Here is an 18,086-nt window from a genome sequence, read left to right on the forward strand (position 1 = left end):
TCAATGCCTACCTGCTATCCCAACCCCAGACCGGATGGAACCCTAGCCAGGAGCATGCTCGATAAGCACTCTGACAACCAACCACTCCCTCTGCCATAACATCCTATCCTTTGATGCTGCTACAAGGGCCACTGTCCCCGTCCTTGGTCCTGTGCTCCTCAACCACAGTGTACATTCTTGGCTGTCATGAGAAGTCAGGCAGCTGGTTCCCAGGGGCCAAGCATGTATTGATCGTAATCAGCCATGATCATTATTCCAGTTGCACTTGTGTACAAAGCCTGGTGCTGTCCAGAGTCCTTTGCCTCCCACTCCTGTGTTTAAATGCCAAGGAGTAGCTGTCAGAGACTCCCTCAGGGCCCTTCCCACAGCATCCTTTCCTAATAGAATGGCACTGCAACTTTCTTCTCACTGAATGAGAAGTGCAGTGGAGCCCTGTATGCACTCACGCCTGTCACTGGGCAGGGGAGGAGGCTGAGGGTCAAAGGAGTACAGTAGTTCCCCAGACCTGTCTGAACCAGACCGGGCTCAGGTGTCTACTGGCTATCCTGTATTCCCATCCATGGCGTCGCCTCTCCCAGAAACACTAGAAGCTCAGGTTGTTGTCTGCTAGGCATTGTGACAAGGTAACCATAGAAACAGCCATTCACAAGTCCTCAAAATAGACAGTTATTTCTGCTTTTGACAGCAGAGTCTGTAAGAAGGGCTAATGGTGGCTGAGCTGTTCAAGGCTAGCATACCATTCACTGCGCAGACTCTCCCAAGGTGGAGCCATGGCGCCCCTTTCCAGGCATTTTGCTCTTCCTCAGCTTCCTCATGAAGCCTTAAGAGAGCACTTTTCTCAGCAACTTAAAACAACACGCAGTTACGGAGGTTGGAGATCTAGTCAGGGTGTGGGTAGGGCTGGCAGCCATGGGGGCTTTGGGAGCAGCTGTTCCCCTGTCCTTCCAGCTGTTAAAGCTACCACAGCTTGGCTTATGGCTGGCACTCCAGCACCTTCACAGGCTGCACAAATCCCCATCCTGTCCCAAGGTTCTTCATACAGTGCAAACTTGGGACTGAGGCCCGGAGCTTTCCCAGGTATGCTCTTTGCAGGCTTCGGTGTAAGGGATGGTGTGACAGAAGCTGGGGGGCTCTGAGACTCAGAAATGGCGGCCAGAGCATGTCAGTTCTTCATGGGCTACAACTAGGGGCATGTTTCCCTTTGTCTCATGGGGATTGACTGTACGAGGCTGAACAGGGAATGAACAGTTGTTAGACAGTAGTCAGTGAGCATTATTGAATCCAGTCTATTAGCACTTTCATCTCTTCTGTGCTGGGCCACTGTTGGCTTTATGTACCTGGAGAGGAAAGATCGGTCCCGAGCCTCTTGGGAGCTGTGGCCAACCCTCTGCTTCTAATGAGGCAGTGGGCAGGGCTGTCACTCAGTGGTTTCCTGGGGCTGGGTCTGCAGGTTGGAGATGCTTAGATGGGAACTGGCTGCCAGCACCCCCTCTGTCTTGCCACAGAGCCTGGGGAGGGAGTTAATGCCAGCCCTAGTCCCTACCTGCTCTGCCGACCTGGCCCCATTGGGGTGTGATTAGCCACAGGTGTCCAATACACATGTACAAAAGACCCAGGACCAGTTAGTACTGGAACCAAATCAGGGTTTGGCCTAGAGACAGAACTACCAAGACACTTTCAGGCTTGTGTTCTGAACTGCCAGTAGGGGGCAGCAGAGAGTGTGCAGCAGGCGTAGTTTTGAGATCTGCTTGTGGATTCACTCTCAGTCTGAGTTTTCTTGTGTATTAAATGGGGTTAATTAGGCTACCACCCCGAAGGTTTATTAGGGGATTAAGTGAAGTCATTCACAGCACTACAGTAAATACTCAATTAACACAGTTCTCACAAGGGAGCCCTTCCAGGAGCTGGCTTTTCCTCTTAGAGCCCAAGGTTTTGGTTGGTGTTTAGGGAAATGTTTGATGAATGAATGAACGATAGTACAGACAGACAGTTAAGCTTACATGGATACACCTGGCTGTGGTTCTGACTGGGCAGGACAGACAATGACAGCTGCCGATTCTTTCTCCACAGTCTTTGAAGAGCCTGAGGACCCCAGCAATCGCTCCTTCTTCTCAGAGATCATCTCCTCGGTGTCCGACGTGAAGTTCAGCCACAGTGGGCGCTACATGCTCACAAGGGATTACCTCACGGTCAAAGTCTGGGACCTGAACATGGAGGCGAGGCCCATAGAGACCTACCAGGTGTGTGCAGAAGTCTGGCATCCTCAGGGCCTCCATATGGTGTGAGATCTCCCAGGATCCTCCCTTCCTTGTACTGACAACCCCGCAGGGGCTGCCTAGCCACAGGGGCTTTCTGTGCTGTATTGTAGATGAAACTACAGAGAGCCTTTGGGGTGGCTGACGGGGCCTCTGCATGGGGCCGTCATCTGCATCTAGAACCCCAGCTTCTGGGAAAGGAGGGGAGGAAGGGGTAAAGGGATGCAGTCAGGTCTGAAGTTGGGGTGCAAATACAACCCACAGCACTCACAGCCTTACCAGTAAGTAAGTAAGCATGACCCCCACCATAAACCTCTCTGTGTGAACTGTGTTCAGTGGTAGCATGGAAGATGTTTCTAGATTTTCGGAGTGGATTTTTTGAGCTAGTGTGCAGGGTGGACCCCTGAGCACTTCTGGGGAAATTTTATTCATCATCCTGCCAGATCTCTTGGTGGAGCACAAGGACTAAGCTGGCATTAACACATGTGCAAGCACAGCTTGTAGGTATCTGGCAAGGGGGCAGGGCAGGGCTTTCTGGAGGCAGCTGCATTTGTGCTGAACCCTAAAGGTGAGGTCTAGAATTTGGATTGGCAGATACAGGCTCAGGCATGCCACTAGAAAGCCCAGCCCCACCCACAGGGCTGTGTCTGTAGTCCATACACGTGCCTATCACCTGTTCTGTCCTGCTCCAGCAAAGGAGGCACTGTCTACTGGTTCCAAAGACGGGGACACTAGGAAGTTGGAGAGTGACAGAGGAGTCTCAGCTCAGTGGTGGCAGTCCTAAAACTCAGCACGGCTTGCTCCCCTGTCAAAACCTGAGGTGTTGTGTCCTGGAGGTAAAGCTTCTGGAAGGAGTTCCTAGAAGTCACACACTCCCAGAACATCTCCTGCTGACCGGACCTCCCCTTTGTTAGCAGTGGGCGGGGCCTGTGGCTCCCCCACTTCTCCAGGTCCAACCCTGTATACTCTGAACAGGGACAAACCCTCTTGTGTCCCTCTGAAAGTGTCCACAGCTGGAGACCGAGGCAGGAAACAACCTCCAAGCTGTGAGGTGACTGAGCCTGTGCTTTTCCAGACCCATGGGGTCGTCACAACACTGTGGACAGCACAGGCCGCGACCTCTGTGGACATTATTTTAGGGAGGGGTGAGTGTGGAGCCTTTGGGCCTCTCAAAGGCTCTGGGGCCCTGGCATAATGGCAGAATTACTATTTTAGGGACCAAGGGCCAGGTGCTTGGCTTTCTGTCAGCTGACCTACAGATTCTAATACAGCAATGATGCTATGCTGTTGTTTTGGGGGTAACCTTTGTGCTCCAGAAATTTTGTGTAGTGAGACTGTGCTTGGCCAACCTGCAGTCCTTGGCAAGTGAGAGCGATTTCACTCCATCAGAAAGAGTGGGGAGGGAGGGCTGGAGAGAAGGCTCCATGGTTAAGAACACTGGCTACTCTTCTAGAGGATCCAGGTTCAATTCCCAGCACCCACATGGCAGCTCATTACTGTCTGTAACTCCAGCTCCAGTGGGTCTGACACCTTTACACAGATACACATACAGGCAAAACACCGTGCACATAAAATAAAAGTAAATAATTAAAAAAGAAGAGCCTTGGAGTGGGATTACCCCAAGACATTATCATCATCCTCAACCCATGGTTCTTGAAGATACTGGTCCTAGACACAGAGTGTCCATCCTCATGGCGAGCCCAGCAAGCCTGGTGTTCACTCTTTCTCTGCAGCAGAAGCATTTTCTTCTGCCACCAGGGAGCAGGCAAGGCTTGGCACACAGGAGGGGAAGCTACCACACCCATGTGCTCAGGGGTGCTGTGTCTACACAAGGAGACTAAAACATGAGAGCCCTTCCTTCAGGCAGGGTTGGCAGTGCCATGGGCTCCTTTGGGAGCCAGTGCACTGCATCCCATAGGGTGCTGGATGCGGGGATCAGAGAGTTAGAGCCATTGCTTCATCCTCTTAGGTCCCAGGCAGGTGGAACCAGGGTGATTGTGACACAGCCTGGTAGGACTGTGAGCCAAAGTCTGGGGCAGGAGGAGTGGCCCCCGACTGTGGATAGCAGTGCCCACCCTTTCCTGCCTCACCAATGACAGCCTCTCCAGTGTCTGGGCTTTGAATGCTCTCCCTGGTGCTCTCCCCATAGCCCGCAGCTGGGTCAGCTGTGTGCACAGGACTATGTCAGGACTATCATTCATCCCGTGAAGGTGTCAGGTGGACGTGTCAGGTGATTAGTGTCCATCACTCAGCGTGTCCCTCTTCTCACCAGGTCCACGACTACCTGAGGAGTAAGCTCTGCTCCCTGTATGAGAGTGACTGCATCTTCGACAAGTTTGAGTGTGCCTGGAATGGGAGTGACAGGTGAGCCGGCTACAGGCACGCAGCCCCAGACACTGCCTTGCCCCTCACCCTCCACCCCAGGAGGGAGTTTCCCCAAGGCGTCACCATAAAACTGCACTTCTCCTGGTCGAGGTGAGGAAGGTGTGGGAGGTCTCCTCCCTTGCAGCCGGAGCTCTTAGACTCAAGTCTAAGTCTGAGAAGTGAGCCTTTCTTCACCCCTGTGACTGATGCTGACACGCACTTTGACACCCCCTGTCCTAGGATGCTGTGGGATTTTAAGTCAGGAGCAGCCAAGTGCCTCCCGCTCCCTGAGCCCTCAGATGAGGGCTTTACCTCAGCATCTCCGTGCCTAGACAGACAGGCACTGAAACGCCCACACCTTCCTCCTAACCATCACTGTGGCAGCCCTATGCTGTTCCTCTGGGGCTCACTTGAACTGATGACCTAGTTGTGATCCACCTCTCCCACCCCACAGCCTGAGACACAAGCCCCTAATTCATGGCACAGACTCTGGTGTTGCCATAGCCTGGGCCCAGCACAGTGGATGTAAATGGGGCCCATTGCATCCTTTGTGTCCCCTGCTGGATCCAAGGGCCTGCCTCTCTGGGTGCCTGTCCCTCCACAGCTTAGAAGATATTTTCTGTTAGGAGGTGAGAAATTGCTTTTCTGTCCCCACACACAGGCCTCAGGCTCTGTTCCCTGAGGCCGGTAGATGGCCTTTCAGGGTCTCCTGTGGCTGAATAGCCATGTATCCTGCTGCCCAGATAAAGAAGAGACGCTCCAGGTGACCAGAGGAGCATAACACCAGGCACATTTTTGTCAGAGCCTCTGTGGCATCCCCTCCTTTCCCACTGTCCCTGTCCCTCCATCGGTGGGTGTGAAGTGATGGCATGAGAGCCCAAACTCCCCATCATCCAGGTGTGCATCCACAGGTGGCATCTGCGTCAGGTGGGTGGGACACTCCAGAGCGTCTTAGGCAGCCGGTAGTAGTGGTCATGCTCAAGGCTGAGACTGTCAGTAGGGATGGAGACAGCAGGCAAAAGACCACTAAGCGGGAGCCACTCTGAGCAGGTCTGGCCCCACAGAGGGGCTGCTATCAACCCAAGGGTCCACAGAGGCTCTGAACAAGAACCATGCTGAGAAGAGAGACCTGCGTAGTGGTGCATAGTGTTCACTGAAGGCCAATAAGAAGGCAGGATAAAGCCCTGGTCTGAGGCAAGACAGACAACCAGGCTTCAGCCTCAGTCTGACCACTCCTAGGAGCCAGGGCCCCTGTGGTTCTTCTGCAAGCAGCCATACCCACTTAGAATGAACCGTGAACAGTGGGAACAGGCCTTGGTAGACTTGCAGGTAAGAGATTGCTGTAAAAAGGTGACTCCAACCCAAGGGATAATAGGTAGCTCAAGATTGCCACCCACTGCCTGACTTTTATTTCGCCACCAGGGGTCTCATGTAACCAGACAATGCCTTAAACCCAGCACAAAATCACCAGGCCTGTGATGGAGCCCCAGCCCTGGGATTAGCATCCTAATTTGGCCTGACACTTCCCATAGATCTACCACACCCTCCTCTTCTTCCTCCACATCTACTCTCTCTGACCCTAGACCCTGCTGAAGCACATTCCAGCTTGCTCTGCTGTCTTCTCTAGGAAGCTGCCTTGGTCCTCTCTGCCTTGCCCCACAGGCTTCTGGGCTTTTCCTCCTGTAACTTGCCATTTATGATATGATAAATTCTCATTAACTATGTACCTTTTTTCCCCATCACCAGTAGAAAAGATGTCTGGCAGGAGGGACCTCAATCAATGGTTGTCCATGTTTTTGGCCAGTAAAGAGCAATCTTTATTTTTCCTTCTGCCTCTGGATTCCCCTGAGCTTGGTCTGTCTATGGACAGGGACCTCAATACCTGCATCCCAGGAGCCCAAGGATAATCGGAGAAATTCTTCATCCCTTTATAACCCTTAATAAATGGGCCAGCAGAGGGCGGGTCACTCTGTGATATAACAACCCTTAGTAGGACCTGCATTCCTATCCCCAGCGACCTTGGATGGAAGAGCAGGATCCAGCTTTATATCTAATCCTGATTGTTCACTCTCCAGCTAGAAACAGCTGGATTTGCCCGAGTCAGCCAGCCCTCTGGAAAGTGGCTTCATGTGGCCTTGTCTTGGGCAGACACACACACACACACACACACACACACACACACACACACACACTACACATACCTATACAAACACACAACCCATATAAATATACACACATACACCTATATACATACACCCATACACGCATGCACACACCTATATACACAATACACATACACCCATACACAAACACAGACACACCCATGCACACACAATACACACACACCCATACACAAACACCCATACACAAACACACATACACACACAATACATACACACCTATACACACAATACATACACACTCATACACAAACACCCATACACAAACACACATACACACACAATACATACACACCTATACACACAATACGTACACACCCATACACACATACACAAACACAAACATATACAAACACACACATACAGAAACATACAGACAGACACATACACACAGTGTTGGGCCCCTCTTGGCAGTGATGTTCTGTACTCTACACATACAGGACTGGTTTAGGCTTATCTTCTTCACCCACTAAAACGGTATGAATACCCCCTCCTGTGTGACAGCCTTTTTCTCCTCCTCTCCCCATAGCTTTTCAAGCCTTCCCTAGAACCAACCCCAACCCCTCCTTTAGGCCCAAGCCTGCTTCCTAAATCATGTATCATGGTGATAGTCCGCTCCATGCCTCACTAGACAAAGCCCCTGATTAGGAGAGGAGCAGAAAGTGTGGGGCAGAAGTCTGTCTTCAGGGTCCCCTTTCCTGTTGTGGTATTTGCCTCACCCCGTAGCTCTGGAGTGTCCTTGTCCCCTCTCTCCACCCACATCCAACCCCTCTCCTTCTCTCTCCAGTGTCATCATGACAGGGGCCTACAACAACTTCTTCCGCATGTTCGACCGCAACACCAAGCGGGATGTGACGCTGGAGGCCTCGAGGGAGAGCAGCAAACCCAGAGCGGTGCTCAAGCCAAGGCGCGTGTGTGTGGGTGGCAAGCGGCGGCGTGATGACATCAGTGTGGACAGCTTGGACTTCACCAAGAAGATCCTGCACACGGCCTGGCACCCAGCCGAGAATATCATTGCCATTGCAGCCACCAACAACCTGTACATCTTCCAGGATAAGGTCAATTCTGACATGCACTAGCTGGCCTCAGTGGCCCTCTCGGCCACCTCTGTAAGAGGACAGGATGAGCGTAGTGGCCATTGTGGGGACATGAGTCCCTAGGCTGGAGTTGGCTTGGATGGGATCATTGCCAGTTTAAACAAAGGACAGGGAGGAGCCTCAGTTACAGGTGGATAACGTGGATGTGCTTGGTGGCCTCTGTCCAGGGCTCCTTTGTTTACGGCCCTCCTGTCTCAGGCTGGGGCTTTCATTATTGTCAGGACTTTATTCATGTCCAGGATGGGTCATTCTCTATCCGGGAAAGTCAAGCTGGTCCATGATGGGGCTCCAGAGGAAGAGTGAAGTTCACAAGCCAGTCAGGATCTGCAGACCCTCAAGGGAACCAGCCATGGGCCCTGGTTCAGAGCTGCTGCTTCATGTTGGATTTTGGACAGAGAATTCTCACTGAGTGCTGGCCATGGCAGCTTGTCACTTGGGTGTTTGGGATGTCTTTCCATATTCTAGAGGCCAGGCTAGGGCAGGTTCTGAGAAGCAGAGCCTAAGTCATAGGGTTAAACGTGAGGCAGGGCTGGGTTCCTTGTGTGGGTTTTTCTGGCTGAGGCAAGTCCTGAGAAGCAGGACTGGGGACCTGTGTGGCTATAGCCCTCACCTCACTGCCGTCTGTTTGTGAGTGCCCACAGCACGCTGGGCCTGGTGCTCAGCCCATGGTGGCTGTGGCTGGATCCCCACAGCCCACTTTGTGGTGGCTTTGCTGTCACCTTTCCATGCTAACCAGTCATCTTCCCGTGGCCGACAGTGGGTCCTGTCCCTGACTGTAGAATCCTCATGCCCATGAGACAGGTGTCCACTCATGTTCGTAACTCCCAGCTGAGATCCAAGCTCTGCTGGAGCTGGAGTGTAGTCACCGTCCCTTCTGTACCCAGGAGGGAACCAAGGTTCTGAGCGGAGAAGTAGGGTGCCTAAGGAGTCACACCCTGAGGTGTCCCATGCAGGTCTTTCCATAGGCTTTTTCCAACCCACCACACTGGTGACTGGTTTTCAAGCAGCATTCCAAGGGAAGGTTTTAGAAGGGAAGCATCTTCATGTCGTGCATTCAATGCAGGCACGCTGGTGACAAGATGACACCAGCGAGATGATGATGGAGAGAAGATGGAGAAGAGTGGCGTCCTGGCTTGCCTCCCAAGATGCACTTCACCTACACTGTATCTGCAGCTTTCTCCTCACCCTTCCAGCTGCTCCACAAAGAGGTTGCATGCAGCCAGGCAGCCCCAGAGGACGTTTTCTCAGACCTCCTCAGGGCCACAGGTGAGTGGCCATTCATAGTGACCGCTGCTCCATCCTCACTCCTGAAATCACAGAACTGCAGGGCTTGGCGTTTTTGGCTCTGGAAGCAGAGAGCAGAGGGGCTTTAGTTTTTACAACACAGACTGCCACCCAGGAAACAGAGCTTTTCTTTTCTCAGTGGATCAAGGTATCCTTGTGTGTGTCAAAGCACAAACCGCATGCACACTTACTTCCGGCCATGTATTTACACTGAAACTGGGTCCATTACATTTTTGGGGTTTTTTGTTTTTGTTTTTTTAGTCAATGTGAATGAAGAATGTTTATCACTGTAAAATTCAGGCGCTCTGGACAGTATTATATGTACATATTGACCCTGATTCAAGTTAGCAATTAAAAGATGGGCGACTTTCCCCTCTTGTGAAGAAGTTGAAGAATGTGGCCAGTTGTATATAAATCCCACTGAAGCCAAAGTCCTGGTGAGAGGGCTTTACACACTGGCCTGGATCTCTGGCACACCCATCTGCCTTTGTGGTTTGGTGTTAGAGAAGATACTTGCCTTGGGAGCTGGAGGCTGCTATGATGTCATAGGTTTCACACATAATGTCTTCAAAGTCAAATCTTATGTGGTCTTCAAAAGGAGAGGTCTTGCACATGGCCCTGGTTTCCAGACTTTTGTTTTAAATGTCGGGTACCAAAGTAGAAAGGAAAAAGAGAGACAGAAAAAGATCTCAGAAGAAAAAAAAATATGTCTTTGGGACCCGAAGAAATCACCCTGGTTCAGAGCGGACTGCTAATAATAATGTGTGTATTGATCGAGGAAAAAGTGTGGAGGGGGGAGGGGCGGTGTGAGAAATCGCAGAAGGACCAGAACCTTGCAAGCCACAGACTTTGCCACTTTACTCTGCTTAAGTTCTCTGGTCTTGAATACGTGGCATTTCCCATAATCATTGCGACATTGTTGGAGTTTTGAGTTTGTTTTTTTCTGCTTTGAATCTTCTCTGAGGGTGAAGCCCTTGGAGGGTGTTGGGTATGTACTTGCTGGTAACTTAGTCAGGCCCAGTCACTTGGGGTTCTGTGGCTCATAGGTGCATTCTTTTTTTCCTTCGGTGTCTCACAAATTATCCAACTGTTGAATAAAATTATAAATATGTTAATACCAGCTTTTTCCAATAAAATAACAAATGTTACATCTAAAATGAGGTTTGGAAGGCTGCTGATTAATGAACTGACCTGGATGGGGAGCAGCCACTGGGAGCCAGCAGGGTGGGCAGGGCAGGAAGCAGCTTCCATCAAGACTGGGCTGCATCTAGCTGTATCTTTTTGGCTTCAATCCTAACCCAGATGGAGGAGGAAATAGAGTCTGTGGGGACACCAAGTTTGGCAATGTGCCTGGAGGGGAGGGGTCCCAGATGGTACCTGTGGAGCCCAGTGGCTGGCATGTGTTCCATGATGGGTGCCCTGTCTCTCTTTGTAGCAGGTATGTATAACTCACCACAAACCCAGGTAAGAAAACTGAGGCTCAAACACAAGCATTAGCCTAGTACCCCAGCTGCATGGGCTATCTGGGGCTGGCCTCGACTCTAGTACCCCTTGGCCTCACTCTGCAAAGGCAGCAGGTTCTGGGAATGGACAGCTGGGTGAGAGAAAGACAGCTAGTATATGGGCCACTGGATTGTGAGGAAGTCAGGGCTGCTCTCCCCGTTGTATTCCCTGTAGTCCAGACCTCTCTAAGGCCTTTTATGGTAAGGAAGGAGACAGAGATAGAGCTATAGCTGCCATCTATCTGTACAGCCTCCAGGTCAGCATCAGGATGCAAAGGCCACTTCCTGGCTGTGTGTCATTTGGCTAACTTCTGACCCACATATGTAAACAGTGCTTGGTTCCTCGGGACCTCTGGGTGACTAATAAGATAAAAGTTCATTTGTGGAACCTTTGTACCACTGAGCAGGCCGTGATACAGGATTGGCTAGCCTAGGCTCCATAGGATGCTTTTCATAGAGTGTAGATGGAGTACTGTCACTATACCTATATTTGGAAACATTGAGGCTCAGAGGTGACTAAGTATCATGTCTGAATTGGTACAATTAGTAGATGTTGGGTCAGGATTCAGATCATCACGGCCAAAATGCCCGAACAGTGTGGATGCTCAGGTTGGTATCCAATACTGTGACCTCAGCCCACCACGCTTCACTTTAGCTACAGAGATGTAGCTCCATTGCTCCAGCGGCTGTTTCTGTGGTCTTTGAGGTACAGGGACTGTTGTGGGTGGCTCAGGGGGTCCCATCAGGTCTCCTGAGACCTCCATAATAGGGGGCTATCCTGACTGAATTAGGAATATGACATCAGGAAAACTTTCAGAGATGCATGGCAGGAAGACGGGACAGCCATGGTTGGCTATAGAGATGGAGGATGAGCCATACTAGAAGGCCTCTAGTCTCATTGGCCTGGAGTTTGCCAGTTCTGGTAGCTAGCCAGTGAGCCCCAAGGATCCTCCTGTCTCCTCCCTGGTGCCAAGATTACAAGCATGTGCCACTATGGTTGGCTTTTCTCTGTGGGTTCCAGGATTCTAACTTGGCTCCTCGTGTTTGCCCAGCAAGCATTACTAAGCTGTCACTGCTGGGGCCTCCAAAGGACCCAGCTCTGCTAACCTTGACTTTTCCCACTAAGAGCCATGATAGACTTAAGGTCTCCTGACTCCACAGAGATGAATATGTGCTCTTCACAAACACTGGGATTGTGGCCATTTGTCACAGAAGCCCCAGGCCAGCACACTGGTACCTTCCCTCAGGTCATCTAAGAAATTCTCACCTTCCTTCATAGACAGGATACTCAGGGAGGCCCCAGGACCTGCCCAAGGTGCACAGCACGGAGTAGGCAGCAAGAGTGGGGGCTGGATCCATCCTGACCACACCCAGGCCTTCCTGAGGGGAAGGAAAGAAGGTGGCACTCTCCTGAGGAGCTCCGTGATCACAGGTGGGCAGGAGTGGATCCCAGAGTCAGAACTTGAACAGCAGAGGGGCAGCTGGCCAGACCTGCCACAACACTGCACCCTGGACAACATTGTACCCAGGAGCCCCTGCTGCTCCGGGGAGGAGCTTCAGATAACAGTGCTTAGGTTCAGGCTCAGGCTTCCAGAGTCCCTCACCTGCCATCTGCCCTTTGAAAACAAACTGGGGTGTTAATCTTTCCATAGTCCTGGGGGGCTCTGGGTGATCCCTGCACCTGTCAGCCCTGTCACTCCTTGTCATTTGTAGGAACAGAGTCTCCTCTGGGTCTGGGGAGATGGATCTGTCAGTAATGCTAGCTGCACAAGCATGAAGACCTAGAACCCACGGGAAAAAAAGCCAATCACGGTGGTACATGCTTGTAAACCTGGTGTCAGTGAGGAGACATGTTCCCTGAGACTCACTGGCCAAGCCCCAGGCCATTGAGAGACTCTGTCTCACAAAACAAGGTGACAGATCTGCAGTATCTTAAGCTTGACCTCTGGCCTTCACACGCACAAACACACCACTATTGCTAAAACCCAAATGGCTTCCCAGGCCTAAGCTTAACAGAGCACCTAAACAGGGAAGGTCAGTTACATCTGGTCCCAACAGTTAAAGCCCAGACCTCTCCTCTGTTCTCATCAAGAGGGAGTCCGTCCAGGAGGATACGTGAGGACCACACAGGCGATGGCTTCCACATCTCTATACCATGGCTTAGCCTTAGGATATCTGGAAATTGCCAAGTCCTGGCTGACAGGAATATTGCTTCTTTATAAACTTTATTAAACAAACAGCCAGGAATGATGGAAACATCTAGAAAAACAAATTTTATTCAGAAGAAAAGTCTTCACTGTATTGACAGCTGTGTGGTCAAAGCACGCAGGCTTCTGGGCTTCATTTTCTTTTTTTAGGTGGATGGGTGCTCTGTGGGCCTGTGTATATGTGTATTGTTGAGTGCAGTACCTGCGGAAGCCAGAAGGGGGCAATCAGAGCTCCCAAGAAAAGGAGTTACAACCCACTGTGAACCAGTGCTCTTATGGCTGAGCCATCTCTCCATCCTTTGTGGGGGCTTTTAAGGAATGAGAAAAAGAACCTCCAAGACTGTGACTGCTGTCTGAGGGAGGGCTGAGGAGTCTGTCCTAAGATACTGAATAGAAAACTGTCACCAATAAGCAGCATCAACATATGCCCGCCATCCCCTCCTACTTTCTGGTAGGTAGTCCCTGATCAGGAGTCTCAGAGGGACTCACAGTCATGCTGCATTTCCAGGGGATCACCTGAGTGCAGGCTGTTCCCAGTTTGGGTATGAGACCTGAGGCCCCAATCCACTGGTACACAGGCCTCTCCATAGACTCATCCAGAGCCACCACCCTGGGAACAACCTTGTTCAGAGCCACTATCCTTTATAAAGGGTCTGCTCTCTTGGCCACAATTCTGCTGCTCAGAGCCCAGCCTGATGGACTGGAGCAGTTCCTGCAGGTGTAGAGACCATGGCCCATTATGGAGGCCACCCCAGGACCTCAGCAAGAAGAGACTACTAGTAAGGCAGCCACTCACCCTTAATGGAGTGTTTATACACATAAGCACTCTGAAAAGCAGAGAAAGAGGGTTTATTCTCTGTGACCACGCTGGAAAGATTAATAATATAATTTCTATTATATACATAATATAATAATATTATATGTTGTAAATTATACATTATATACTATATATAAGGACTTGCTCACTCGAGTCTTTTCCTAGTTTGGTTCCTTCTCACTCAGTCTACCTTTCAAAGTTACACTGCCCAAGTCCAACCACTTGATGCACAGATGAAACAAAGCTTTTAGGCCTCCAGCACTGTTTCCTAGCAACCAAAGCTTTCAGAGCAGGAAACAGTCGCTGGAGTGACTGTTCGATGAGGTCCTTGGAACAGACAAAGCCCAGCTATCTTTACCTGTCACTGTTAGAATTAGTCAGCCACACAGCCAGCTGACTCAGTGAGTCACAAAGAGAATGCTGGGAGTCTGGGGGGTGGAGGCGGGGTGGGGGGAGGTGGGGGTGGCGGGTAAAAACGGACAGTGGGAAGCTCGACTATCAAATCTGTATTCCCAAAGTCCAAATGTGGGAAATAGGCAGGGACTTAGGAGCAATGAATTTTCATGGTAGTCCCTGGAACACAGCGATGGGACAAAGGACAGTCGGTGTCTGCCTGCATCACCCAGCTGTTTATCCACCATGTGTCCTCAGGGCCTGCTGAGTGCAATAAGGTGAGGGAAATCGGGTTCTGATCTCAGCTTTAACACTGGCCGAGGACCCGAGAGGCGTCACCTTAATCTGCTGACTTACAGCATTTGTGTTTCTGTCTGCAGACCTGGAGGACACAGGCCTCACCTTGAGGGGCTGCTGATCCCCCCCTCCCTCCCCCCTGTCTCTAACACCTGCAGTCTCACTGCATAGTGTGACTGGGTCCTGGCTGTCTCAGACAAAAGTGAGACACTCTGTAGTACATGCTGGGATTCTTAGGCCATACCAAGAACGGCAGCAGCTGCAGAGAGTGGTGGGAACTCAGAAAGAGGGTATGGGGCAGGGAGAGGACTCGAGACCACCTGGATGGAACCAATGCCACTGAAGTGTACTGGTGTGAGGCCCCTCCCCAGGACCGGAAGATGAATGCTGTTGGTTGTGAGATACCACGTCAGCCCTGAGACATGGAGACTCTGAATAATGGCTGCATCTCTGGCATAGGGGTCTGAGCTGGGACAAATATTTGTCTGGAAACTGTTGAATTCTTTCTTCGCTCTTTGCCACCAAGGTTTTGTCTTTGACCCAATAGCTGGTCCATGATGACGTACGAGCACAAGGACTTCAGATCCTCTGTCCTTCAGTGGTATGACCTGGAGACCTACTCTATCCATTTCTATTTGTTCTCTGGCCACAGGGAGCTGCAAGTATAAAGTTGCCTAAGGTGGGGGCAGCCAGGACACAAATGAGTTGAAGATTCTGCTAGGTTGGTTGACTGAATAGAACTCCATGACTGTGGAGAGTTAGAGTGTTGCAGATCTAAGACAAATTACCATAGGATGTCTTAAGAACCCTTACTGGCTAATCATTGCCAAACCCTGTGTCCTACGTAACATTCTTGTGACTATCAGATTAATCCCTCAGAACACACATTCTTAGCAGACTCCTCTCGTCCATCAACCAAAGAATGCCATCAGACTGCGTCTGAAGCCTGTTATCAGAGATTTCCTCTTCCTCCAATGCCTCCATTTCTGACTTTGTTCTGCATCTAACACAATCTCACGTGACCAATTCCATGGGGGGGAACAGGGTCTTTTAGAACACCCTGAAATGGTCAGGGCTCCAGCCACATCACTCGCATTGGGCTCATATTAGAGCTCTGTTCCTTTTGAGGCAAGAGCTGGGCTTTCACATCAACATGGGCAGCTGGGTTATGTGATTAGTTTTGGGCAGCCAAAGGCCAGCTTAAAACCAGGCCCTCATCACTGTGGAAGAAGGGGTCCTCAGGGACACCTAGCCACTGCTCCTTCCACTAACAGAACAATGGTTCTTTTCACCAGGGCTCTGCAACCCAGGACCCCAAAAGCCTTAGGTTTTAAGCTGGGTCCCAGAACCTCCAGCAGGACTTTGGGGGAAGTGTAATGTAAATACCTGTGTTCTGCTGGTCTTGGGCAACCTCTGTGAAAGGGTCATTCAATCCCCAAAGGGTTGTACTCTACAAGTTGAGAACCTCTGTCCTAGCAGGACTTGGGGAAAGATGTTACTTGAAATCTTGTTTCTCTTTCCAATGTGGTCACAAAATAACCTCCTTTTTCTACTTTTCACTATTTCTCATGGGTTTAGTCGGCCTATTGTGGGGGCAGGAGGTGGGCAGGCCTGTGTAGTGAGGACTGGCAGGTTCTTCCCCAACAACTCTGATAATAGCTGGCCCTTGGGACAGAGCTTCTGGACCAAGAGTGAGCATTCTGATGACAGCTTTCCAGAGACAGCTCAACAATAGATCCAGCCTGTGGGTGTAGCATCTGGACTGCAGGCAGGGCAGCAGGACCAGGCTGTGCAAGTCTCAGGTCTGTGTAAGGATGCTACACCCCCAACCCAGATCTGCCTGGGAGGAGGGGGGCCTGGGACAGAGACTGCTTTGGGTGGAGGGCCTCAGGATGCCCATGAGGTCAGGACCCTTAGGGGGAAGTCCTCTCCCTGATGTAAACCCACTTCCAAGGACGGCAGGCTGACTCCAGAGAAGTTTTAGAGTGGGAAAGGCAAGATCTAGGGACTGGGAACCCTGCCATTTTTTCTTAGGTGTCCCTGCTGGTTGCATGGGTACCTAGCTTAATACTGATAAGGACTATTTCAAACAGTAAGTCACAGAAACTGGCCAAGTGTTTCTAATCCAAGGGCTAGGAGGAAGGAGGGCAGCTTGCGTGTTGGAGTGCTGTACAGACAGCCAGGAGACGCCAGGCCCTGTTTGGATCCAGTCATTTAGCACAGCCCCAATCTAAACTAAACATTGCTGTTTTCCACTTGAAATACTTAAGAAACCGGCAAGGACGTCACAGTGCCTCTGGCCCAAGGTTTCACTGTTCAGGAATGTTTAAAAGAAGAACCAAGTTTATGGAAGGCTTATCAATGTCTTGTGGCTACCTTCCCAGGCAATCAACTCTCCCTCCCCTCCCCCCCCCAAAACAGCTGATGAGGCTTGCTCAAGACTACAGCATGGGGAGGGAGCAGACATGAGGCTCGGCAGCTGCCCATCTGCTTCCAGACTGGAGAGCAATGTTTCTGCTACACACCAGGGTACTGTATGGCATTCCATCTCTGCACAGGCATCGTTGTGCAGAAGCTCTGAGAAATGCTGTCCCAGACAGGGACACGGAGGCTGGGGATAGTTGCCATTGCAGGGCTATTGGGCACATAGGGGTTCAAAGTAGAATGAGAAGTGGCACCCAGAATTCATGACTGCTTAGGGTTCTCCCCACAAGTCTGCTTCACTCCCAGGGGAGATTAGTCATGAGGTGATGGTAGCAGTGTGACCTGGAGACAGTCCTATATCAGTCTCATTCTAGTCTCTGAACCTAGTGTAGATGGAGTTGTCATGGATATCCTCTCCACATCAAGGCAAGGATGGGTCGAGGTCATCTGTGCTTTGCCCCAAGAGTCCCACACAATCAGTGATGTGATGACTATATATTGTGCCTGTGGCTGGAGGATGGGGAGAGGGGTGGTGCTGGACAGCTGGCCACACCCACTGCTGGGGAAGACCCCCAAGAGGAAACACATGTACTCGTGGCCCCTGAATATCCCTTTAACATGTGGAATTTGAGGTAGACCCATGGGGCAAGAGGATGAAGCTGCTACCACCCCAGTGTCCCAGGTGACCCTGAGGAAGATGGAGGCAGCCACATCCTGTAATGTCAGCCCAGGTTAGGTGATGAAGAGTCCACACTACATTCTCCAACACCAGCAGGAAAGGCCTGTCTACACGCACCAGATCTCTCTTTCTTCATCTCCCTCACCGAGGCAGGCAGTCCTCACCTTCAGGACAGAAATCAAATGGCCGCTTAGAGGCTTAGCCTTGTAATCTCTGGACTTGGGGGGGTTTGAGGTAGCAGGATCACTGAGTTCGAGGCCAGGTTAGGCTACACAATGGATTTTAGGGCATCCTGAGCTCCATACACAGTGAGACCCTATTAAGTTAAATAAAACAAACTACTACAGAGGGGCACTTGCCTACACAGAACCTGTCCCAGTTACCTTTAACAGGCTTGAGTCACCTGAGAAGGGAGTCTCAATTGAGTGAGTGCCCAGATCAGAGTGGTCTGTGGGCATGCGCACGGGGTTTATCCTGGTAATAGGCAGGTGGTGCTAGGCTATATGAGAAAGTTAGCTAAGCATGGATCTGTGAGCGAGCCATAGTGCGAGCCACCAAGCACTGTTCCTCAGTGGTTCCTACTGTAC

At 51.0% G+C, this 18,086-nt stretch overlaps 1 protein-coding gene across 2 annotated transcripts in view; it reads left to right on the forward strand.

Moving 5' to 3' along the window:
- The window catches only part of Ppp2r2c (protein phosphatase 2 regulatory subunit Bgamma), an 88,050-nt gene extending 77,713 nt beyond the window's left edge, over positions 1–10,337 (forward strand). For both annotated transcript variants that reach the window (XM_034509165.2, XM_076938397.1), the window contains exons 7-9: positions 2,071–2,240; positions 4,528–4,619; positions 7,587–10,337. In XM_034509165.2, the coding sequence (XP_034365056.1) occupies positions 2,071–2,240; positions 4,528–4,619; positions 7,587–7,878 (554 nt within the window). In that variant the 3' untranslated portion in view covers positions 7,879–10,337. The remainder of the gene's footprint in view (positions 1–2,070; positions 2,241–4,527; positions 4,620–7,586) is intronic.
- The last annotated feature ends 7,749 nt before the right edge of the window (positions 10,338–18,086 follow it).

Source organism: Arvicanthis niloticus, chromosome 7, assembly GCF_011762505.2.
Source record: "Arvicanthis niloticus isolate mArvNil1 chromosome 7, mArvNil1.pat.X, whole genome shotgun sequence".
In the NCBI taxonomy this organism is placed as follows: Eukaryota; Metazoa; Chordata; class Mammalia; order Rodentia; family Muridae; genus Arvicanthis; species Arvicanthis niloticus.